A 26,221-nucleotide genomic window follows, 5' to 3' on the forward strand; every position below is an offset into this window, starting at 1 on the left:
AAAGGACAAGCTTTGGCAGATTTCTGAACTGTAGAAAGCTTTCTTGGTTTAAATATGGGCACTGAGCATGCTCAGGGGCCTTTCTGGTAAGGATAACAGTCATTGCTCTCACCCAGTACAAAACTGAGTTGTAACTAGGATTCTGCAAACTCATTTATAAGACACTATGGAGCCTACGCATGATACATCATACAGAGCTTTTAACAGAAGTTACCTACTCTCCCGGCACTTCATACTGAAACATAAAATAAATCAGGTTTATCATTGGGGATGCTCAGAATCTCAGTGTTAAACTCGCTGATAATCTGAATTGATTTTAGTCCAAAGTTCAGTGTGAATCTTGCTAGAAGTGATCCACTGGACACTGACTCCCTTGTGTTTGACACCAAGTATTACAACAACTATGCATGAAAGTGAAAACATCTAACAGCACTGTTGAGTTACTGGGCCTAAATTCAGCACAGTTCACCCAAAGGCAGCCAGTGGAAAAGGGATTAATTTGGCCAGGACATTTCAGTCATACAATCATATTTACTCCTAAAGGGGTTTTATGCAGTTTCATTGTTGTTGTGTTTGTTTGTATTTAACAATTTTACATGACACTCTTTAGAGGTTAAGAAGCAAAAGAACATATTTTGAGCCATAATTTGAAAGTGTTCCTTACAATTATTAAAGGACAGTATACACTGAGGAAAAGCAGCAGCCGTGCATTCTGCCTTTCAGTGGGAATTCTACAGCCAACCTTCCAAGCCAGTCATATACAGAGGGAATTGAAAAGAAATTTTTGGGAGGAAGGGTGAAAGGATGCAAGTTCCATACTCCCTTTATACCCATTACTAGGAAAGCTTTCCCCTGTCTGCTAAGTGCCCTTTATCATACTATAACAAACATATGGACTGCAGTTATCTTTTTCAGCCATGTGCAATCTTAAAGCCTGAGTCTAACAGTTGCAGTTAAGATCATTTCCATTACTTCTCTTCCTCAGCTGCTTAGAAAGCTTTTCCCAGAAAGCAGTATTTTTCCAAGCCCACTTTCTCAGCTCAATTTTTTTTTTTTTCAAAGTCATCTTTGAATATAAACTGGTCATTAATTTTTGCTTCTGGGTGATTTTACTGGAAGCTATAAGATTGGCCTACTAAATTCGATTGGTGATCACATTTTGTATATATCCCTTGACCTGCTGAATGTTCTTAAGTGTTTCTTTTTTTTACGGTATATAATCAGGTTACTTGCAAAAGGAACATTTAAAATATCTTAAGTAAATAGGCTTCCAACAGGAATCCCAGAAGAGTGAAAGGCCAATTTTGGAAAGGACAGTGTTTCAAGGAAACTTTTTAAAAGAATGTCAATTCCTTAAGCCTGCTGCAATCAAAAGCTTTCAACCGTTATTTTGAGGATGAAGTTCAACGACTCTTGGGGTTTGTACAGCAACCAAGAACTGGGAGAACTTCCTGGTTTTCAAGGAAAGCTGAGCAGTGTTTCTGAAACCATAAGCTTTCGTATCTTTTCATATCTCGGGCAAAGCTCAGTGACTCAAACCAGGAAGCTACAGGGACCACTGCTGGTGTTACAGCCTTCATTTTTCCCCATCCTGTAGCAGAGATGTCAGTTCTGTTTTTATGCAAACACCAGACCAGAGATGAGATGCATTTATTCTACAACCTCTCAGAGGCTGGATTAGAGGATCTCCAAAGGTCTGTTCCTGAACTATTCTATGATCCAATACTTATAAATAAATATCTCAAAGGTGGGTGTCAAGAGGATGGGGCCACGCTCTTTTCAGTGGTGCCCCATGTCAGGACAAGGGGCAACAGGCACAAATTGGAACACGGGAAGCTCCACTTAAATATGAGTAAAAAATTCTTTACTGTGAGGGTGCCAGCGCAGTGGCACAGGCTGCCCAGAGAGGTTGTGGAGTCTCCTTCCCTGGAGACATTCAAACCCCACCTGGACCTGGTTGTGTGCCCCCTGCTCTGGGTGTGGCTGCTCAAGCAGGGGGGTTGGACAAGATAATCTCCAGAGGTCCCTTCCAACCCCTGCCATTCTGTGATTCTGTGATCCCCATTTCAAAAAACTTTATTCCAATTAAGATTACTAAGTGCGAGCAATGGAGACTCTCATCCTTAAAATTCAATGCTCAGGCAAGGACTAATTAATAACCGATTTCAGCAATAAAAACAAGATGAGTAAGAATAGGAACAACCTAAAAATGTTACTTTACATTCATTTACAGAAAATTTACTGACATATGGCATTTAAGAAAAAGATGCAGTAAACTGAAATCATGCAAATGTGGATAGTGTTCAATATCATAACTGTGTAACTTCCTTTTTAAATTGCCCATAAAATTTATGAACTGTTTTCTAGGGAAAGGGAAATCAGGTCCAATGGTACCCAACAGCAAATACTGAAAGATAAGCAAGAGAATTTTAAAACAAACAAAAAACCCCACAACACTCAGAGGGGGCAGAATTTAAAGGGAGAGGGATCTGACAATCATGGCAACTGACAATTTGACATGTTTGTTTATACTGTTCATTGATTGTTGATCTTCAAACACATCCCAATCCAGCCTGCATATAATTAATTTGTAAACTATCACAATGCAAACAAGTGTCTAGACTCTTAGATCTTGCTATTACTTGTACCTACAAACCATCAACTTCAGTTAAGATTTCCTTAAAATGATATTACCTGATCTAGGTTTTTGAAGAGTAGGATATCTTTACACGCTTCCTGCAGTCTGCATCGCTGTTCGTCAGTTTTTGGATGAACTACCTTTAAAACAAAGTAAACCAAAACTGTCATGACAACAAAGAAATATTACAGACTGAACCTTCACTTCAGAGTGAAAAAGCAGAACATTTAAGAGTGTCAAAGTATACAGTTTTTTGTTTGCATAAACAGTATTTATAAACATACAATGCAAGACAGAATGAAAGAGACAAATATGCTGACAATTAACACATGCAAAATAATAGTCAAGAAAGACAAGAAAGAAGAGGACGCCTTCTCCTTTCCTCCCTTCTAACCCAGGCCACAGATGCAGTCAAGGCTTGAGCATTTGGAACAGAGGAAAAAATCAAGTTTTCTTTCTAAACTCTGGCTATATTAGTCCAAATATACTTATTGTTGTCATACAGGTAGTTTATAAGATTCATGATATTCATGATACATATGTATCTCAGCCCATCTAATAACAGAAGTTATCTAAGAAGCTTCCCCCGCCCCACCCCCCACAAAAAATTACTTAAATAAAGCTTTGCTGTTTGATATCTTTTTTTGTTACTTCTTGCCAATTATAAACGTCTCATCAGGTTAAAGGAACAAGCATTCACTGTGTCACAAAAATGTTTATATACTTGCTTGTTGGGGGCTAATTATGAAACATATATAAAAATACTAATTACCTCGCATTCATCACATTAACTATATTTGACTCCTCCTTATTCCAGAAAACAACAGTTACATTAATAGGTATTTCTAAAAATTCGTTGTCCAAAGTTGAGCAGATCTCAGATCCTTACTTTAAAAGAAAATTGAGTATTGAATCAGCAGCCAGGAGAATTAAGACTTTTGATGGAATAAATGTAACCAGTTTTACAAACATGTGGATGATCAGACACATTCACAGTCTTTTTTTCTTTTTGTAACATCTTATTTATGAAGTATGTTCTTTTTTAAGAGAAATTAAATTAGATTGTCCTTGCAGAAGTGTAAGCATCCTTGATCTGCAATCTGGAAAAGGAACACCAGAAGTCCAGAGAGAAAACATTGACCTCACTGGCTAGGCTACTGGATTTGCTCACAGAAAAACATCTCTAAAGAAATACAATTACAGTGTCTGGACTTGCAATTCCTAGAGATTCCCAACTTTCAAAAACAACAGAAAAAACAAGTAGCCACAGTCACAAATTATTTCAACAAAATATTTCTCCTACCCAGGCCGAACTGCTTTGACAAGAAAGGCAATAAAAAAGCATGTAAGGAATTTTAAGCACACACAAAGAAACAGCTGTGGTAAAGCTTAATTAGTTCTTCACAACAGCATCAATGCTCTAGGAATTGCCTCAACAAGCCTTAAAAGATAATTAAGAAAGGAAAATGTCCAGAATTTTGAAGATGATAGACTTAAGCACAGCTCTTGAGCCCTTTGAAATAAAATTATATTAAAGCTATAGTGTCAAAAAAAGTGCACGAGACAAAGTGGCCCTAAATTTCAGAGCAATGTCACTTTGTCAATGTCAGCATACCACACATCCTCTCAGAACAAAATGCACAAGTGGTAGGGAAAAGGTGACATACAGACGTCTGCCTGTGAAACTGCAGAGAGAACCGTGCATGATGCAATTAACTCATTCTTACCCTTTGTTCTGTATCTTCTTCCTCTTCATCTGGATTGAAAGCTTCGGCACAAACTTGGGAAAAAAAAGAGAGAGGAAAATTAGTAAAAAGCAGCACATGAGAAAATCAAACCAAGTTCAAATTAATTTCTTCTATATTTTATTTTCCTACAGGAAAAACAAAATCACTTGTGTTTTTATGTCCTTATAGTGTCAGAGGCTTAAATCCTATGTATTCTCTGAGCAGGCACAGTATGGCTATTCTCAAACTCTCCTGTAAAAAGTTTAACTTAAAATAGAAAATAATCTTGCCTAGGGAGTACTCCAAAGCACGCACACAGATTTCCTTCCAATTCTTAACAAAGCATAACAATTGCCATTCAGATTCATTTACAAACATCTTCTCTAAAATGCAGGGGAAGAATACTGCAGCTACATTGCTTTGTTCTTTGCAGTGCAATTTACAGAGCAAAACCCTCAAAAAAAAAAAAAAGAGAGAGAGAGTAGAAGGAGGCACACAGCACTTATTCCACCTCAAGTCAGATTTGCAAGCAAGTATCTATATTTTGGGGTTTTTTTTCATTCAGAGAAATCATGTTTACACTAAAATTAACCTGGGAAACAAACAATCAGCTTGACTACAGTATATTCTATGACAAAAAAAATGTTTACTCCCCTCCCACATATGCTCCTATATCTTACTACATTTGAATCAAATGACTGTCAAGTTGTGATATAAAAACAACTTTAAAAAATACAAAGTTTTTTGTTTTTTGTTTTTTAAAAAGGATGAAAACATTTGTGGAAACCATACACTGTAATGCATAGGCACAAGGCTCTGCCAAACATGTCGTTATAACTACAGGATCAATTGTAAGAGAGGCAATGATAATATTTTTGTTCAGTTTTAATACTTCGGAAAAGGCTTATCTTATCTTAACAGTTATGCTGTTACACAATTTTACAATATTAAACACAAACACCTTTGGCTGCCAAAAGCCTAAGGCTCTAGCTCAGACTTTCTTATTAATTCATGACATTTGCAGTTCTTGCATGTCAAAGTGAACTCTATATTCTAACTAGATGTTAGTCAGAGGTAGTCAAGAGAAAGCGAGAGTCAGTCCTGTTTTCATCTAGTTCTGCTCTTACTTGAATAAGGGTGGTCTCACTTCTGAGCCTATACACTACTTGTAAAATTTTACAAGGAAACACAGACAAGCATTTTCCTTTGTACTTTATCCAGCATCCTGACAATACTGAAGACTTGGAAGAATGCCCAGAAGCTCACTGCAATGACATCTAACCACTGAATGGACTTAGAAAGTCTAAATAAAAATAAGCAGATTTAAAAGAAAAAAAAAATCTAGAAGGCCTAGCATTCAGCAACTTGCAAATAATTTGAAAGTGCATACAGGACTATTGACCTCATCATCATGCTTTCAAAAGGACTATAAAAATGCAAAAGTCCAGCATAATTTGCTAGGTAAGACTTGCCTTTTTTTTCTCTCCTTTCTTTCTGTCTGAAAGGTACAGGTCTTTCCTAGCAAACTAGATTTTAATTCTTTTTTTTTTTTTTCCTAGAAGAGGTTGAAGAGACTGGAATACAACATAAGCACTTATCAAACCACAATGTAAAAATGCAATCATGTAATCATTAGGCATTTAAAGAGTAGTTATCGCTCATACAACAAATCCAGTGTCACACTGCCTCTTCTGGTTTACACCATTTAAAAATGTAGAAAGAGTATATTAACAGCACACCTACAACAGGCACATGCTTTTAGTTTAACAGAGTGGTCCACTCACATTTAGGGCAGATACTTTACAAAGGATAAACAGCATTCTTTCCCAGCTGACAAAAAAAGCATAGTCCACCACACCATCTAAAGATGACTGTATTATGGGAAGGTAGATGCCTACAAAGCTGCAGAACTTGGACTGATAGGCAAAGATCCGCCTAATATGCAATACAAAGGCATTAACAAGAGAACATTATTAGCATTTCAGTATGAAAGCTTTCCTCCTCCTTTCATTTTACAGTAAGGATCAAAGTCTGTTGTGGTGAAAGCTTTGGATTTTCTAATACGGAACATTTTCTTAAAAAAATGCTCCTTGGTTTAAACAGTATCGTGAAACTGGAGATAAAAAGTATCTTCATTCTTTACAACCAGCATATCTTACTAGTAATTAGAGTTCAATTCTTTATTATGCAGAATAGTATATACTATAAATGCACTTCCGTACATTTCTGAAAGTACCTGGCATATAAGCACATTCACCCTGTGTATCTATGAATTCAGAGATCACTGTACTTCATTATATCATTTTATAATTTAAATTCTCAATATTAAGCTGCAAATTGGATTTTGTTCTGGCCTCAACTGCAGGGAAGCTATTGCTAAGAATATGCTTTGGGATTGAGGACATTTTCTTCAAGATTTCCTTGGGAAAACAAGCTTAATAACCATGGCTAAGACTACAGCGCTAGAGCAAAACCTTACTTTACAACACACAGCAATCAAACACAATACCGTTCTCTGCAACTTCAGCATCAAACGGCTTTTGTTGGGATTTGTACATGTAAGTCTCGCCTACTTCATCTTACCCAGTAAAGGGTGAAAACAGCTTCATAAAGCCCTCTAAGGATACAGACTAGGACTTAGGCCCTTCCCTTACATATGGAAATCACTGCTGTAGTGCCCATGAATGGGCACCACAGAAATACAACAAAAATGTGGCAAAAATTACTATTTCTTCCCATGCTGTCACATAGCAAGCCTTCCCATTACACTTTTCATTCTTCTACCTCCTGCTGGGATTTCTTTTTTCATGTAGAAGCAGTAGGGCAGACACTTTGGACTTCAACTGACAGCTCTGACTGACAGGACTTTATTTACTTGCAGGCAGAGCCCTAGCACTTAATGTGATGTATCTGTTGTGGGACGGTTAAAAAAAAAGGGAGAGGCACAAAAATTATTAATTCTGACCTCAAGCTTAAATTAATATTGTGATATGCTGGAAAGCCCACAGAAAGCTCTGCAGCTTACTCGTATTAATACATAACAACCAACAGCATTTTCCAAATATTTTAAAACATAGCTAATGCAAATAAAAGGCAAACATTACATTGACACTGTCCTGTGGTTTTTGTCACAATAGGTTGAGTTTTCCTTTCAATGTTTTTAATTGGTAAATTACTTGTAATATGTTCACCAGTGCAGAAGTCCACATGTCAAGACTTGTGTGTCAGTCTTACCTTCAGTATATGTTTCATGTTATCTGTGCTCAAACAGTATTCCTTCTCTACTCTTCCGACTGAAGAAAAAACCCATAATTACCCTAAACTCTGCCAACCCCTGTCAGAAATCTATGGACTTTAATTTCAGGATTCCTGAAGTTTAGTCATTCGTGCATTACAGTACAGCCAGTCCCAGTGAAAAAAACCATTTGATCCTTCATCTGGACAGAGTGAAAGCATACTTGCCCCACTATTTTATACATGATTGAATTCACATACCAACTATTTCAGTGTCCCAATAAAACAGGTACTCCAAGGCAAGCTTATTCTCTCAAGATTATCCTGAAGAAATGTGTTGGTAGTATCTTTCCAGGCTCACTGAAACAGCAGTTGGAAGGGATCTCTCTCTGAAGGTCATCCAGTCCAACCTACCCCTTAAAGGGGAGCTATCTGCAATGCTAGACTGGGGCCAACCTGGAAGCCTCCGTGGGCGAAGGCTGCACATCTCTCTGACTAACCTGCTCCAGGGCTCCGCAGCCCTCCTGGGGAAGAAGTTTTTCTTAATGTGCAACCTAAAGCTCACATATATCTTGATATAATTTGAAGTGGCTTCTGAAATCACACCTTTCCTATGTGAGATTTTCAGCACAACTCTGCCCTTAAGCAAGTGGTAAGCATGAATGCATCAGTGAATGTTATGTACAAGTGTGACACACATCCCAATTATGTATTTCCAATACTACAGCTATATCAGCATATCATGCAGACCAAACTTCCTTCTAAGTCTACCCACATAGTTAAATAGCTTTGGAACATTAAAAAAAGCTAGTTTTCAATTTTAAGAAGCCTTAAGATAAGAAGAAATTCAGGCTTTTATCCTACCATTTACTTTTACTCTCTTGTAGCTTCTGCGGCTTCTAGAGCTAGTTTAGCTTTCTCCTCATATGTCACCTTCTTTGGCTTTCAAGAACAGGCACATCTGTTAACGCTTCTGAAGACTCAGAAATTATACAACTCGATCACTGCTTTGTTATGCAGGTGACAGCATCTGAAAGCAACAATCATCTTTCTAGCTGCAGCAATGACGTAAGCAGTGGATGGGTGAGGGAGAAGTAAGGGGTGGGGAGAGAATGAGAAGTAGCAAGAAAAGTTTGCCAGCACAAACACTACCTTTGTTTACGCAAGTTTTAATCACTCCCAAGATAATACTGTTCTGCAAAATGTGTTTTGTCAAGATCAAAGTCCTTGCACTCCATGCAAATCTGCATAATAGTTCAGCATTTAGCTCCCATAAGCAAATAAAGCCTTTGTGAGAAATGCATACCATCCCCATAGTTGAGAGATCACTGTTACTTTTTTTCAAAACAGTATCCAAGAAGGCTGAGGCCTGAAGCCCTCCAGACACACAGGAGAAAAAAATCCATATTGGACATTTATGTAAGGTGAATGCATTGTTAATATTTCTGTTATTAGAAGTACCACCAAAGACATGCTCTGTCATATTCTCACTGCAATTTTGGATAGCACCTTCTGTGCTTTGGAGTGAAATCCTATTCACTCATCTTTACTTATGAGGATGCATTACCTCCAGTTGATCCTATGAGACCCATTAATGAAAATCCAACCAGAGCAGTACATGCAGAACAACTTTTCCAGTTATTTATTCAGATCAGTAATCTTGCACTACGTTTACAGCGACGTTCTTTGCATTTGAGTTTGCCAAAGCTTCAAACATTTTATAAGTCTGCCTCTCAAGGGACAGATGCATAGCCTCTTCTGGGAACGCTATGCCAGCTGGAAAGGTGACCACTTCCAGTGGCTTGTCATTCCCTCTTTGACAGCTGAGTTGCTAAAGCAGGCACTTCCAAAACGATGTAGTCAAGATGAACTTAGGAAGCTTAAACAGAGCTTATACATAAGTCTCTGCTGGCATAGCTCAACAGGGGTTTCTGCACTTAGGAGAAAAACTTCAATTTTCCTCTCACTTCTGTTGCTGGATAACTCTGAATTTTTTGGTTTAGAAATTGCACTTCATTACCCGAGTTAAAGATCTCACCATGTCAAAGCAGACAGATTCATACCTCGATCCAGCAAGTGGGAAACAAAACCTGCACCCATTTGCACTACCTGAACAATTTTCACTTTTATGACAGAATGAAAAGCAACACTGAAACCTGAAAAACAGTTAAACCACCTACACGAAAATCAGCTGGTTCAGCTATCGATTCCCTCACGAGAATTGACTGAAATCAAGTGTGTGTTTTTAGTTAAAAATAACATCACTGAGCCAGCCCAAAACTCGGATCTCAGGTCTTAAAAGACCGGTCTTTATGTGCCACATGAAGATCCCCAGATGCAGGAGTACCCACAGCAGTACCACCTCCTGACTCCATTCTTAATTCTCAAAGAGGCATAACTGAGACATGACTTACAATGACTAGGACTTGAACAAACACCCCCTTCAAATCTTTGTCAAATACCAAAGCAGAATATTCAAACACACAAACACTTGTATAGCCATATACATCAAATAAAGTATAAGATTTTTCAGTTAAGAAATAATGAATTTAGGTGGCAAAGGAAAAGAATGGATTTTCAGTTCTGGAAACAGCTTCAAATTTCATTTAAAGTTGAAAGGAAATTAAAATAAAATCAACTCAGTTCTTCACAAGCAGAGTTATTCTGCATTACAGATTAACTACGAAGACAGAAAAAAATCACTCAGCATGGCTGGGCCAAACCAGCTCAGTCCAGCAAGGATTAGAGGTTCAGGTGCAGCTCCGCACATGGTCTCAAAGCCTGCTCAGGTTGGAAAGCTGCACAGATAATTTTGTCAGGCAAAGAAGCCTATGACACCTGTGAGGCCTTAAAATCTTGCACTGCTTCACCCAGCTCTGCAAAAAGCCAGTGTTGCCTCTCTGTATTATTGTACATACACACCAACAGCTGAAAATGTTCACATGGTTTACCCAAAGCTTTGCTTATTATACCCATAATTCAACTCAAAAAAGCCCCCATCTCTGACATGGACTTATTGGTATTTCTCAACTTTAATAGAGTGGTAAAACTGAGGTTACAGGTAGAGCTCCAAAGGACACTCTCTAGTTCAAAGCTACCCCAAGGCACAATTCTGGATGGACCTTTTTGCCCAGGGAGGTTGGGGCATTTGAGAACTGAATGATGAATTACAGTGCTTGCTGTCCTTGCCTCTGGTAATCATCTATGGTTATTGGTAACCTCTGATAACTATTGCCTCAGTATGATTACATAGTTTCCAGTAGTATTATCTAAATCAGACTTCTCCAGTTTATTTTCTTTCCACCAAGACAGAAATGCAACAGTTCCAGTGACAATGGTTTGTGATAAAACTGTAATGCCAATGTCACACACTCCTACTTCATACTACACTTCAGTCATGAGTTCAGAACGGACTACATAATCAATTATAAATGCCACCTTTTATGAAAATGTGTTTTTCTTCTTAGCAGGAAATCCAACTCCACATGAAAGACACCTTTTCTCCCAAAATGCAATACAAGAAGTCCTTTAAAATGATGAAAATTAGTTGACAACTATTTCCATATGTACATTTGTTTTATATATTCTGAATGCATTTTTCAAATATTTTTACTGAATTCATATAGATTAATAAAAATCCAGTTTTAAGTTTAAAACTGGATTTTAAATTTAATTAAATTAAATTTAAAAGGCTTTCTCATCAGATAGAGTAAAACAATTTAGACAATGCATCACAGCAGCACAGCCATTAAAATGATACAGCCACAAATTAAAAGATTTTTTCCCACTACAGGAAGATTTGGCAAAGTATTTAAAATAACATTTCCCTAGAGGCAGTCAAGAACTTTCATGCTGAAAGGCCTAGAATAATAAATGGAAAATAAATAATTAACGGTCTCTTTTAGATTTATATCTTTACATACATATAATGAAAGCAGTGCATGCAGACAATACTGCTTCAACTAGATTTTAAAGACAAACAAAGGGCTTTTATGATACAGTGCACTCCTACTTTATTATTTCTTCAAGGTAGGCTTTGTTCGGGGTTTGATTTTTTGTTTTGTTTTGCTTAACTCTTTCTGCAACTTACAGTACCTAGCGTGGAAACTGCCCCAAGGTAACTGACATGCCCTGCTTTGCCACAGCCACCCCATGCATTGCAGGGGCATACGGCACTAGGCAAATAATAACCACAGGCTCCTCAGCACGCTTGAGAACCTGCTCCTGGGATCTGTTATGGAAAGACATTTCCTGCCAAAGTAGGAGGCAAACTGGGGGCAGGAGGGAAGGAAGGCATCCTACTGAACTGCAAGGAAACTTCAAGAGACAATCTTCAGCCTGTATATACTTATTTAAATCCTCCTTATACTCAGAAGCAATTAAAACAGAAAACTTGTGCCATTGCAAGACTGGGGCTAGAATTCTCTTAGGCTCTTCTCCTACCTCTTTGGTATAACCAGATGAACATGACATTTGCCTTTTCTTTTCTTCTTCTTAATTAAACCAACAGCTGTTTATCATTGTATTTGCTTTATGTAGTTGCCTGTTGAATTACATAGAGGCACAACTTTTACTTAATGCCTTTATGTATGAGTCAGGCAAAGTGCTTTGACTTATCCTTCTACTTTACATGTTCACAAGTGGTTAAAGGGTCATACCCTCCCACCTCACAGAAGCCAGGTGCTGGAAAATAATAATAAAGTCATGAGGCTACTTTGCTTCATAGAATAAAATGCTGGCAAAAATAACTGAATAAAATGCTTCTAGATCGCCTAAATACACATTTGTGCATACACTCCAGTAACTCTACATAATTCCTAGACTGTAATTTTTGATAATTTGAAATCCTACAATTTACGTAAGACTTACCGTGAAGGCACTCTGTGGATAAAATATAGCACTCTACAAGTAGTCTCCCTCCTGCACAGCTGGAGAAGACAAGGGACAAGACTACCTGATTTCACAGAAGTCATGGGCTAAGCCACAACTACAGCTCCCGCATTTCTCACTTCCCTGTCTCTACTCATTACAGTAGACGTCAGTACCCCATCAGACACTACTGTGCTCTGGACCTCCCAGTAAGAGGTGAGTCTGCATGAAAAATAAAAACAGCAAAAAGCTTTCCATCATGGTAAAGGACTGATAATAAGAAAGCTTTCCATGTGGCAGTATCAAGGGATTTCACAGCTCTGACATGGTAACAGCCAAACCCAAAGTAAGGCCCCTTCGATCTTGAACAGTAATTTAAAATTTGCTACTTCTGTTTCCAACTCCCTTTACTACATTCAAACAAAAGTCATAAAAGGGCAGCAGGGTATTTTAGAATTAGACATTATTATTCTGTGCAATGCAGCCTGAGAAATTCAAATGAAGCAAATTTTATTCTTACAAGGTAGGAAATCACAAGACTGAAATGGATAAACACGCTGCTGACCTTGTTCAAGCCTTCTAAGAGAGCCTTACTGATGAGATAGTCATCCATAAAAAAGGTCTCCTGGAAAACATGATGCTACTACTATTTCAGAGCACCCAGATTCACAATTGTAGAAGTAAGCCTTCTGCTTTAATGATCTTCTGTTTTAGCCCATCACATAAATCTTACCACATTTCTAAATGGTTACATAAGCAAGGCAGATAAAACCAGAAATTAAGCACCAAAAATGTTTACATGCTTGATAAACACAGTGATACTTTATCTCAGTTAAAAACAGCATAGAGAATGTTCATTTTACATTCCGTTTACATCAAAACACCACAACTTCCAAGAAATGGCTCAAATATATACCTTTTAAAATAAGGCATGTAACTGACAGGCTTTTAGTTGCAAACAGTAGACAGAAAAGATAATCTAGCTGAGGAATCAAACAGAAAGTGTTTTTCCAGTCTAGAAATAAGAAATTATCTTTCAGTTTCCAGACCAAGACTTTTTTATATATATATATATATATATATACACACACACACTCTTGCAATTTTGATATGTGAATTGCTAAGCCTGCAACAAGGCACATAATATTTTAAAAGAACCACCAGCATCTTGGGAGAAGTGCACTGAAGCACTTGTGTGTTAGAGCAGATATTTAGCAATGAAAATTATCCACACCTTTCTGACAGCTGTCACGACAGAAAACTGAAGGATGTCAAAGTGTTAGAAGGCATTTATGCAATTAATGGTTCAGCAGCTTAGATGTTTTTAAAGATTTCTAGAGAATGTCCAAATACATTTTAAAAATCACATTGCGCCTAATGAAACAAATATTGCCTATTTACCTGTAGCAAGAGTGAAAAATATAGAACCAGCACAGCTTTGGCACAAAAGGAGCGTGTGCAGAGCTACAACGTGGAAGCCCCCAGGTCCTTGGTGCTTTGAAACAACTGCTTCCTGTCCTGGCAGGCAGCACAGCAGGGAACACGGAAACCTACCGTCTAGTCCCTTGATGAAAAACACATCAGCTACCCCCATTTATGTGCAGCTGCTGAGCAGCCTAGATGCCCTGGTGACTGCTAGCAATGGGGAAGGCATAACTATTTGACTTCGTGCAACTAACTCACCTTCAGGATGAGTCAACTCTCGACTTCAGTGGCTCACTGAACAAATGGATTTCATTTACAGGAAGACACACAGTCGAAGCAGTCTGGCAAGACTAATATTAGGCAGAACTTCATCAGAAGGTGCATGCTTTATTTGTAACCTCTTAGGTCTGCATTTTTCCTGTTACAGAAGATTAATGAGTTTAAGATTACACCCCTTCCTGTCCCAAATTTTGAAGACACAGGAAAAACATACATTCAGACATGCTAATCTGAATCAGGTAAGTGCTTCCGGCAGCCAAGTACCCATGCACAAGTCATGTCTCAAAGTCAAGCCTTTATTTAAGTCTCTCTTTAAATGAGAGCACTATAAAAGTGCTCACAGCAATTCCTAACTGAGGTTGCTTTAAACCCATTACATTTTGTGTAGCGAGATCTTTAGCATGCTGGCTAAAGCTTTGCATTACTTGGAGTACACAGTCCCATCAAGGTGTTCTGGTGTTAAAAATGACTGAGTGCAGTTTCTGAAAATACATGGGATATCCTTTTGTATTTAAATCAGGTATGTTTAAGCTTTTCTGTTCTACATGGACTATTCAATTCTTTTCATATTTAATCTGAAGCTACAGCAACCTAAACTTGCCATGAGTGTATTAATCATTATAAGAGCATAACATCTATGACTGTCTAAAACTTTATATTAGAAAAAGGGATAAAGTGCTGCCTTCTTTATTCACAAGAAAAACACAAAGCACATCTAACTCCTGAGGTCACTCCACATACAGACATCACAGCACCATGTACCACTGCCTTTTTAGCCTGTATCGTGACATGCATTTTGAGATTTCCTTCAGTGCATTTGCTTTCAGTTTCTTGTGCACAACAAACCATGCAGGAATATTTTCATTTGGGCTTTAATTCACATGTTAAAAACCAGCTTGGGTTCAAAATAAAAGGGGGGGGAAAAAGGCAATCCTCCTCTTTTCCATCTCATCTCAAAAACAGAAAATTAAACTCCAACCCACCAAAAAATGAAAGAATGAAATTTTATAAAGAAAAAAACAACCCCAAAAACAAACCACACCACCCACAGCTGAAGGCTGATATTTTCAAGCATTTCTGTATCTAAAGATACGGACTAGCATTTATGTAGTCTTTTTTAAAGATCTTTAATGTAAAAGTGTTAATCACCTGCACCTTTTGCCACCTGAATACTTTTGAAAAAAACTAGTCCTTACTATATTAATTGCTTAATAAACATGCATAGCTATACCTTAATTCTCCCTTATACCTTAATAGAAGGACTAATTTAGTTTAAACTATTTGGCTTCAGATGAACAACTTTTAATCATTATGTAACACTAAGCATGAACAATTATTTAGGAAGATTTAAAAAAAGGAAAACTGAATTAATTCTACTCCACCACAGGACTTATATTCACTTGTACTTGCATTGAACAGATCAAATCAGATTTCTTCTGACCAGGTATTGCACTGACTTAAGTTTTAACTAAGGCTGCTCACCGAGTGTTGTATTCCTCTTTATGTCATTAAAAAACCTAGCCATTACAAGCAAAATTATTCACAAGTGTGAAATACAAGTACTTGTGAAGTCACGACTGTTAATTTCCAAAAATAAGCTTTTCATTATTCACTAAATGCCAATTACATGCCAAGAATTTTTAAATAAGTCCCAATATTGCAAACAGGGAAAACAAGCTTTTTTTTGTTTGTTTCACGGATAATGATTCAGGCGTTTTCTTACAGGAGAGCACCCACACAATTTATCACCACTTTCATCTGTCATCCCACACACTTGGCTTTTGCTCATATCAACATTTTTCAAAATGAATTATTTTCACTCTAGTTATGATATCAGTTTTGCAATCATTAGGGCTAGCAAAAAAATGACACAAGCATCAGGTTGGTGAAACAGGAAAGCTGTTTGTGCCACTCGTAAAAACGTGAATTTTTCAACTCAGAAGTCTCTTAAAATTTATCATCTGCCTGAAAACCTTTCAGCAGAAGTTATTGTGCCATCAGTTTTGTAAAATGGTAAAAAATCAGTATTGAAATTCATTAAATAGCTGTAAGAGAATAAACTAGATCATGATTTTCAAGTCATCCTCTGATACTCAGATAGACTGGTAAGTAGAAAGCAAAGAGAATGGCAGAGAGAGAGTTTGTTACTCAGTCTTCCTCCCTTGATGATTTGAAGTGATGAGATTTTATCTCCGAAGTAGTAGATAGTATCCTGCAAGAGAAAATACTCAAAACAACCTCCCAAAAGAACAGTTGCCCCTTGTTTCACTGCTACTATTTAGGTGTCCTAATTTAATAGGATCCCAAAATAGTATTCTTTACCAAAATACTCATATGCTGCATGGCAATAATAGAAAAGCTTTCTTCAAAAATTATTTTTTTAAAGCTGTCATTTTAAAAGTCTAAAAGCTACTAAAAAGATTTTACTATGTGTAATAGTATATCCTGACATCTGAACTTGCCATGGTGTGAGGAAAATGCTGTATCTCACTTGAAAGCCCAGAGAGATAGACTTTAACAACATATCTACTTTATGAGATGATTGCTCATCTTTGATGGGAGCCAGAAGAATGAAGCGTTCAAGCTAAAAAGTCCCCCATTGTCAAAAAGTAGAACCACCCGTGAGTTTGAAGAACCAACAGTCGTACAGGCCTCTTATGGAAGTTTATGTTATGAGGAAAGAAAAAGCCAGAAACTGTCAGGGAACACCAATTCACACATTACTGAAATACAAAATTCACCCTCTAAAAATAGCATGTTAAAATGTTACATGAAGATGGAAAAAAGCTCAAAACCCATACCGCCATTAGATTGCTAGAGAGAAGAGAAACGTCAAAAATACTGATTCCAAACCCAGCATTCACTGGGGACACTGACGATGTTAAATGTTAGTGTCCCCAACAATGCTAATGTTCGCTATACATAGGAAAACAAGATTCAGTAACATTCAAACAGACTTATCCTCTACAGATGTAAGTATTCATTCAGCGATCATATCTTAGGAGAGGGTTTAGCACCTGATTCCAGGGACAGCAGATTTGATCCTTCTCATTTCACTGAGTCTCAGCTGAAAGCTGCCCTACCAAAGGGGCCAACTGAAGCAATTCTTGTTCACTTGATTACTAATGGGAAAATAGTCACAGATCCTGACGGTCATGTTACTTTGCTGGTATAAAAATATTAGGGAAATAACTATCACATATTGCTCACCTAAAGTATATAATTCAATTATCCTGCTTATACAGTTGTTGAATGTGAAAACTAATCTGATTCCTATCCCACACAGGCCAAAAGAAGATTGAGGAGGGCGTACAGGCATATGCAAGAGAGAAATTATACCAGGTCACTCAGATAAACAGAAATAATTGGAGAAAACAGATTAAAACCTTCTGTCACACGTGTATGATATGGGTGTCATATTTTCTCAGGTTTTTTTCTATCTCATGAAAAAGTCAGCAAGTCTGCTGGAGAGTGGGTGTTCTGTAGAATTAATCAAAGGTGTCTAGAAATTGCAATACAGAAATCTAGCAAAAAACTTTACTTTTCTGAAACATGCCAAAACTAAAAGTGGAGAAACTATGCCCAAGTGAGACTATAGTAGGTGTCAGAGTCTTCATTCCAAAACCACAATTAACTTTCATTCATATACTGCTAGGAGCAGAATTTTCCTCAATGTTACTTATCAGTTGTTATAGATGGGACAAGTATCAGTGATCTTTTCCCTCTAGTTTTGAAATAGCTTTGATATTATTACTTGAGAAAGGACATATCACTGATTTCTCCCGCCCCCCTACACCCTGTAGTCATTAACCAAGGACTGAGATACTCTCTGCAGTCTCTTTTACTAGAGAAAAGGAAGTGCTTAACAAAAAGTTTGTCAGGAGCCCCTATGCTTGGAGGAAGATCAAGAAACATTATCAAGCAAGTATGAATTTCAACACAGTCCAACTCTTGGGAGGAAGGAATCTGTATGGTTTCAGGCCATCCGAACCAAACCTGGGCAGACTGAGTCAGTCAGCAAGCCATGTGACATGAGTTACTCTCACTAGCAGAAGGCTCAGACATTGCTAATTCATTTAGAACAGCAGCAAGACAATTCTTCTACTGGGTAATTAGCACTGAAATTGCCCATGGCACCACAGCCTATGGAATCCTGTAGTTAGGACATTTTAAAATTAACGGGTTGGGCTTTTTCTTTTTAGTTTCTGCATAGGAATAGCTTATGATTTTGCAAACAAGGATTATTTTAATCAAGTCAGCCACCAGCTTGTATATAAATTAGAGCTGACCGACACAATCCTTGGGTTTGTGCACACACCATGGAACCTCAACATGTTACATGGCCAAACACATTACATACAAGTAATGTATTAATTAGATACATTTCTAGGGGTACATCAAGCTCTCGTTTCTCCCTCCTAACATTTCCTGGAAAAGGCTGTTTCTCTTCATGAGAACACTACTTTACCACTCTGCACTTCTAAAAATAATTCCATGAACATGATTAGATAAGTCCCCCTTTTCCAGGATGACCCTCCTGCAAAGTCTATGGAGTTTCTCACTATCCTACCCACAGACCACTGCTTTGCTGGCTGAATCTCTGACCGGCACACAAAGCCATGTTTCTCTGGTCAAGAAGCAAATGGGATTCCCTTCAAATCCTTTATAGCTGTCAAACCATTTGGAAGAGTTTAATGCCAAGCAAGCCAACACTATTCCTCCCCCTCAGGGAACGCATCAGCCTAGGAGATGAATAAGTAGCAAACATTGCAGAAATGGGGAGCATAAGTGAACAGAACAAACCCCTGCATTCTCAGCACTATACAGTGTGAAAGTAGTAGTATGTGAGAATGTGCTACTAACACTTACAGGATATGAAAGTAGTACCATCACTTTTAGCCAATAATTTTAGAAATGTAGAAAAAATTCTTCTTTTGGACAGAAAGGAAATAAACAAGGTATGTTTTAATGTACAAGGTCAGCTTGACCTTTCTAACAGATTACCATTTTTCAGGCAGTCTTCTTAAATCCTGATTCTTGAAGTATTTTACTGAGGTAGTGCATAAGCTAGAAGTAAACTAATTTGCTCAAAGTTTTTAAAAAGCACAAAAATAAACTTCCTTGCCAATTCTTGCGATGTATCAGAAAACTCCTATTTTGAGTAAGTCTTAAAGAATGACAGCTAAATATTACGATCATTAAAGTAGTATTTGCCACTACAGTCAAGAGCCCCAGGTTTAGATGTTTCGTAACTAAAAATAAAACCATCTTTTCCCTTAATTAGAAATATATTATTTCTACCTTTCATTCTTGACCTACTGAACAATGACAGCAATGTCGTAATTCCCTAGACAGCCAAATGCTTAAAAGAAAATTCTTGCTTGAATTTTAAGTCTTTTTTCCAGCATGTCCAGTGTTACTTTTTAAATTATTCACCTATTTTGTTCTCCAGAGTATAGTAAATCTATATTTTCGTGCTTGTAAATCTTGATACCAGCAAACAATTTAGCTGTGGGTTTTTTTTACTCTCCTTACAAATGTACTCTGCACTGGAAACATGGCAATAGCTGGTAGGACTGACAGGTTCAAAGACGACTAGCAGAAAGTTCTTCTGAATAGAAGACCAGAAAAGAATATGCTAAATACAATTACACAAAAATTGTGTGCCAGCTTTTCTTCTCCATGGTTTGTTCTGCTTTACTTAATTAGTTAAATCAGATACATTTAGACACTACACTCAGTAATCCATAATGCAATGTTGGTTTGTTATTTGTTGTTATTTGTCAGTTTATACAGAAAAAATAAATCTTATAGAAAAAGCAGGATGAAAGTTTCTTAACACCTAAACACATCTAACAAGAATTTCAAATTGAATTCAGAGCACCAAAACCAACAAATCAGTCATTAATTTTATGCAAGGGATTATGAAATGTGGTTGCCTTATGATAGCAGGGAGCTGAGTTCAATAACCTAGAAGAACCCTAGTCTTGTCCCTATTTGGGTAACTTCTTGACAGATACAGCAGGTGTGACCAGCCTAGTGGCCTTCTATGATGGAATGACTACATCAGCAGATAAGGGAAGAACAACAGATGTCATCTATCTGGACTTCTGTAAGGCCTTTGACACCCCCCACAGCATCCTTCTTCCTAAACTGGAGAGATAGGGATTTGATGGGTGGACTGTTCAGTGGATAAGGAACTGGCTGGATGGCCACATCCAGAGGGTCAATGGCTCAATGTCCAGATGGAGACCAGTGATGAATGGTGTCCTCAGGGGTCCGTACTGGGACCAGTGCTGCTTAACATTTTCATCAATGACACAGACAGTGGGATAAAGTGCACCCTCAGCAAGTCTGCAGATGACACCAAGCTGAGCAGTGCAGTTGACATGGCAGAAGGACGGGATGTCATCCAGAGAGACCTAGACAAGCTGGAGAGGTGGGCCTGGGAGAACCTCTGAGGTTCAACAATGTGAAGTGCAAGGTCCTGCAGCTGGGTCGGGGCAACCCCCGATATCAATACAGGCTGAGAGATGAAGGGATTGAGACCAGCCCTGTGGAGAAGGACTTGGGGGTACTGGTGAACAAAAAGCTGGACATGAACCAATAATATGCACTTGCAGCCCAGAAGGCCAACCATATCCTGGGCTACATCAAAAGCAGCATGGCCAGCAGGGCAAGGGAGGTGATTCTCCCCCTCTGCTCGCTCTGCTGTAACCCCACCCAGAGTGCTGCATCCAGTTCTGGAGCCCTCAGCACAAGGAGGACATAGAACTGTTGGATTAGGTCCAGAGGAGGGCCACAAAAATCATCTGAGGAGTGAAGCACCTCTCCTATGAAGAAACGCTGAAAGAGTTGGGGTTGTTCAGCCTGGAGAAGAGAAAGCTGTGGGGAGAACTTACTGCAACCTTTCAGTACTTAAAGGGGGACCATAGGAAGAATGGGGGCAATCTCTTTGGCAAGACCTGATCCAACAGGACAAGGGGTAATGGTTTTAAACTAAAGCAGGGTGGATTTAGGCTGGGTATAAGGAAAAAATTTTATACAATGAGGGTGGTGAAACACTGGAACAAGTCACCCGGAGAGGTGGTAGATGCCCCATCCCTAGAGACATTCAAGATCAGGTTGGACAGGGCTCTGAGCAACCTGATCTAGTTGAAGATGTCCCTGCTCACTGCAGGGGGTTGGACTAGATGACCTCTAAAGGTCCCTTCCAACCCAAGCCATTCCATGGATTAAAAAAAAAAAAAAACCTCCACCAAAAACACCCAGAAACCACCACATCAAGTAACCCTAAAACAAACAAACAAAAAAACCCCATCCCTCCAAAACCACCAAACAGCCAACTCCCAACCCCACCCCAAACCCAAAAGGTTTCTGTACTTTTGCTGCCAAGAGAAGGAAAACGGGGTCTCCTTGTATATGTGTGGATGCTGTTGGCATCTCTTTCACATTTTAACAAACACCACTCTAATCATGACCTGTAGAGTGTCTATATAGAAAGTGGAGAAAAAAATATTTTTTTTAATTGTGGAAAGTATTTAACACACAGCAGTAAAATATACATATTCTATTGATGTTTGTCTCCATGAAAATTCTAACATCTACTGTAAAGTCTGAATTATTCTAGCTGCTCTTGCAGCAGCAGTGTCATTAAGCATCTGAACAGTCCTCCTTAATCTAATTGCATAAGTTAGCAATTCAATTTTACATATGCTGTTTAGTTGTTCACATTAACCTTTAGACCCCTTCAATGAAGGAACCTGTTTTTTAGCTAAGTAGCTTAGTACTACAAGAGCACCAATATTATGTTTCAAAATTGGAGATTCAAAAAGATTTTCACTCTGATTAAGGCTCCACTTTTTAACTTCAGGAATAATTCAGCCTTTATTTAAATTTAAATCTGAGATGTATTCACTTCTGGTTTGTACAATTTTACTCCATCAGGCAAGTTCCAGGATGAATTAGTTTAATTAGCAGAGAAATTAGAATGTCTTGGGACTCTGCAGGTTAAGACACTCTACAATGTATTACTTCCAGTATTTATTATTAGAGTATCAAACTCCATCATTCAAGATAGTGTTTTGTCTTGCCTAAATTTCTCATGTAATAATATACTAAAACTACAGCACTGACGATTTTTAAGAGTTATGAAGTTCTCATTATACTCACAATTACTTAATGTAGTGGCATAAATACAGTCATATCCTTAATCATACCCAAGCAGCTACTAGTAAAGCAACTGAACTGCACGGGTATAAAGACATTTTGCAAATTAAACATATATTTCTCATATATATATATTTACATACCATATACCTATTTTCACAATGCCCCACCATAACTATCACATATATGATGTGACACATTCTTTGGTGTAAGTTACAAACTTAGTAGACCTGAAGTGAAAACTCGCAAGAAAACACTGAACACATTGGCATTTTTATAAAGACATTTTTCAAATCAGAACCAGAACTACCTTCTAGACCAGCTAAATATTACAATTAAATATTTGCATATGTTTTTTTTTTCCTTCAAAGCAATCCACACTGCACCTCAAATGAAAAAAATAACACAATACCTTCCCATCTACGATGCTGTTCAAAAAAATCTTTAGAAATAATTCATTGGGAATAACAGCTACTCATTAAAGCATTTAATATTGGTTAAGACAGAAAAAACAAACAAGAAGTATAATCTGCATCTCCGTAACAAGTGAACAGCCACAAACCCAACAACTTTAAATATCAGTTGCACAAACAATGGGCTAAAACAACACAGAGAGGGGACAACCCCCACTCCCCTTATTTCTGTATCCTAAGCAGAGATAAAATTCTTAGCAACATGGAATATTAGGAGATGTGTTCCAGCAGAAAGAAGCTGCCACTTTTTCAATTCACTGCAAAGCAAGCCTTTGCTGTAATTATTACATTGCATAAAAGTTCTGGGAAGTTCTTCGGGACAGAATCATTACTACTGCTAAAGTTATGTCCATAGTCTGTGATCGCCCACAGAACTGTTTTCTAAACTACTCTCAGTGTGGTTTCTACAATGAATTATTTCAAATAAAAATACTGCAAGAAGTATTAGAAATAAGGGACCGATGAAGAGTAAGGTCATTTTTAATGTAATTCCTTTAGTCAAATACACATTCCAAAACTTTTTCAGAAACATTAAATTCTTAAAAGGAAAATCATACCTGATACTCTTCTGTTGTATCGGTTAACAACTGGAGCTGCAAAATAAACAAAATCAGAATTACAAATGCTATTTATTATTTCAAATTCAAAGTCACTACCCCAAATAATCATTATATATTTTTACTACACAAATCCCATGCAAGTCTCTTTAAATACAAAAAAACAACTTTCAATATAAAGCTTTCATCCACCTACTTGTCAGCCAATAAGCATTTATTCAAAAGTTAAACCTTGATATCCCAGAAGGCCATGGATACCCAAATCTATCAACAAGGAGATAATGCTCAGTTTATGATGCAGCTAAGGATTAAAATCAAGTTTATACCACCTTAAGGGGATACAGATATTTGGAACAGAGATCCACTCTGGTTTATTAAACAAACTCATGCAACTCCCTGAACGGAAATTGTACATACATTTTGCCCTGTCCTTAAACCTTTCCCCGTGGGCCTGCCTCTGGCCACCAGTAGCAAGACAATACAGCTCTAGGCATTCATTTGCCCTGCAATGGTACATTCACTCTTATCTCTAGTTTAACTGAGTAACTACTCAAAGTTGGGAAGCAAGTTTGGATCTTAACAGGATAACTCACTACTTATGTAGAGATGCAGACGAACTCCTACCAGTTCTAAGATACCAAAGAACAAGAAGGCCAAAACCAATTAGTTCAGTTCCCAGTACAGTGATTTATGACAAGAGAAAGACTAAATTAAATTATTAACTAGTCTTATATATGGATTTAGATACTTTTAGTCAACACCGTAAGTAAATACATTGTTTTATTTCAGGCACTGTCTTGTACACACAAACTTGCATCCCCACCTTTGACTACTACACCCATTTCTTACTCATGTTTAAGAATAACATTTTAACAGCTTTGAACAGAACTAACATGCTACAGAGCTGAGATACTTTGGGTATCACATTTCAAAAAAATCCTTCTATCAAGAACTATGGCTTCTTTTAAAATCTTGTTTATTTTATCCCACAGCAGGGTTCAGCATCACAAAACAGCATCAAGTTTTCCACAGTGTTAAAAACGAGAAAAAAAACATAACCTTTTAAGGACAGTTAAGAGCGCACTATTATTCTGCCTCCACAAAGCTTTTAAGATTAAAATGATAGTTTGCTTTTCTTACACCAGTGACAGTTTTAACGCGTATAAAATTTCAGGTTCACTTTTATATGTTGTCAGAAGATGACTATTTTTATGCTAAAAGATAAAATCTGACATTTCCTACTACAGAAGATTAGCATTTTCTTTTGTTCTGGCTTACCAATGAAAAGTTCTCTTTGTTTATGACTATTTTCAGTATTGCACAGACAGTATAGCCTTTCCTATGGCATCACTGTTTTTTGTCATTAGAAGTACATGGAGAAAAGCCTGGCTTCAAGAACTTATGAGAGAACAACTCATGAAGGTCCCGCATACACTTAGATTAGCCTGTGGACAGATTCCAAAAAATTAGATGGAGCGGAAGAGAATACTACATTTATGGTTAACCCAGCCTATTTCCTAGGCTGAACACTAAAGGGCATCTAATTCAAAGGAATAGCAATAGATACATTAATAGCAACCTCTTACACCAGCACAGCCATTAGAGCACACCTCTGCCTACACTAAACAAGAATGGAGTGAACCCAGCACAGCAACCTCGTACCACTTACGAGAGTCACTATCTTCAACCATAAAAAGAAATTGCTGCTTTGGAACAGGAAAGAATTCTTTTTTTTTTTTTGTACCCACATTTAGAATTTTCCTCCTGCACACCAGTGGGCCATGTCTCAGGTCAGTTAGTTACATATTAACCACAGAAATAATGAGATTAAAATATATTTTTTGCCAGATGATTGTATTGTAAACTCTCCAAACTCACCTCAGATGCAGCAATATTCAAGTTCAAAATGTCTCATACCCTTGGCACAGTCCCTGCTTTTACTCAGCTCATGGAAGCCAAGACCCAGTAATTGGGTAAACACAACAGAAACTGAGGTAAATTAAACCATTGTACCATAAGAGACCAAAACGGCCCAATTTCCTCCCTGGCAGCCAAAGGCAAGTGACACGGGCAGTGGAAAGGCAGATCACGCTGTGCATCCCACAGCTTTGCCAGAACTGACTCAGGAAGCGATCCTACTCCACTGTTCAAGAAAAATCAGGAATGTCTGCTGAATATGTGCACATTTTCCATACTATCCTGACGCACAGGCTGAATTAAGCACTGGATAGGGGCTGTTTCAGGTTTAAAAAAGAATCCCACAGCCAGAAACCTGTTATTTTTTCATTTACAGTTGCATTTTCTAGAACCAGTCAGTTCTCGAGTTTAAATCAAATGCTTATTTTAATAAGTAGTTATCAACTTTATGACAGTATCACTTAACGTCACTCATCATTCTCCTTTTCCTGCACTGGAGAAAAAGAAAAAAAAATACACAACAAAATAGTGGGCATTCATTCACACATATACGTGTGTGTGTATATATATATATATGAATGCCACACACATATCATAAGCACTCAGAGAAGAAACAATGCTATAAAGGTGCTCAGCTTCCCAATCTCAAAAACATTTTTTATTACCTTGACTCCGCAAAAATTAGTCACATACATATTTGCTAATAAAAGCCTGCACAACCTCTCTACCTCAAAGTAAAGGTATGTCATTCCATTTATTTAATAAAAATTACTTTAATCATTTGCATAAATAAATACTGTACATACTGTTAGTTAAATTGACAAATGTACCTTACATCGAACAGCAAACAGCACTACTGCCATGCAGCTACCCTAACACTTGTTAGTGGCTTCATACCATTTGGTTTTCTCATATGAAAAATTAGCGATATAA

At 37.6% G+C, this 26,221-nt stretch overlaps 1 protein-coding gene across 1 annotated transcript in view; it reads right to left on the reverse strand.

Annotated features, from left to right (window-relative positions):
• The window catches only part of PRKAR2A (protein kinase cAMP-dependent type II regulatory subunit alpha), a 73,231-nt gene that overhangs the window by 25,378 nt on the left and 21,632 nt on the right, over positions 1-26,221 (reverse strand). The window contains exons 2-4 of the mRNA XM_075095846.1: positions 23,372-23,407; positions 4,366-4,418; positions 2,695-2,778 (exon numbers count right to left, since the gene is read on the reverse strand). Coding sequence (XP_074951947.1) covers positions 2,695-2,778; positions 4,366-4,418; positions 23,372-23,407 — 173 coding nt within the window. The remainder of the gene's footprint in view (positions 1-2,694; positions 2,779-4,365; positions 4,419-23,371; positions 23,408-26,221) is intronic.

The sequence above is a fragment of the Phalacrocorax aristotelis genome, chromosome 6 (genome assembly GCF_949628215.1).
Source record: "Phalacrocorax aristotelis chromosome 6, bGulAri2.1, whole genome shotgun sequence".
In the NCBI taxonomy this organism is placed as follows: domain Eukaryota; kingdom Metazoa; phylum Chordata; class Aves; order Suliformes; family Phalacrocoracidae; genus Phalacrocorax; species Phalacrocorax aristotelis.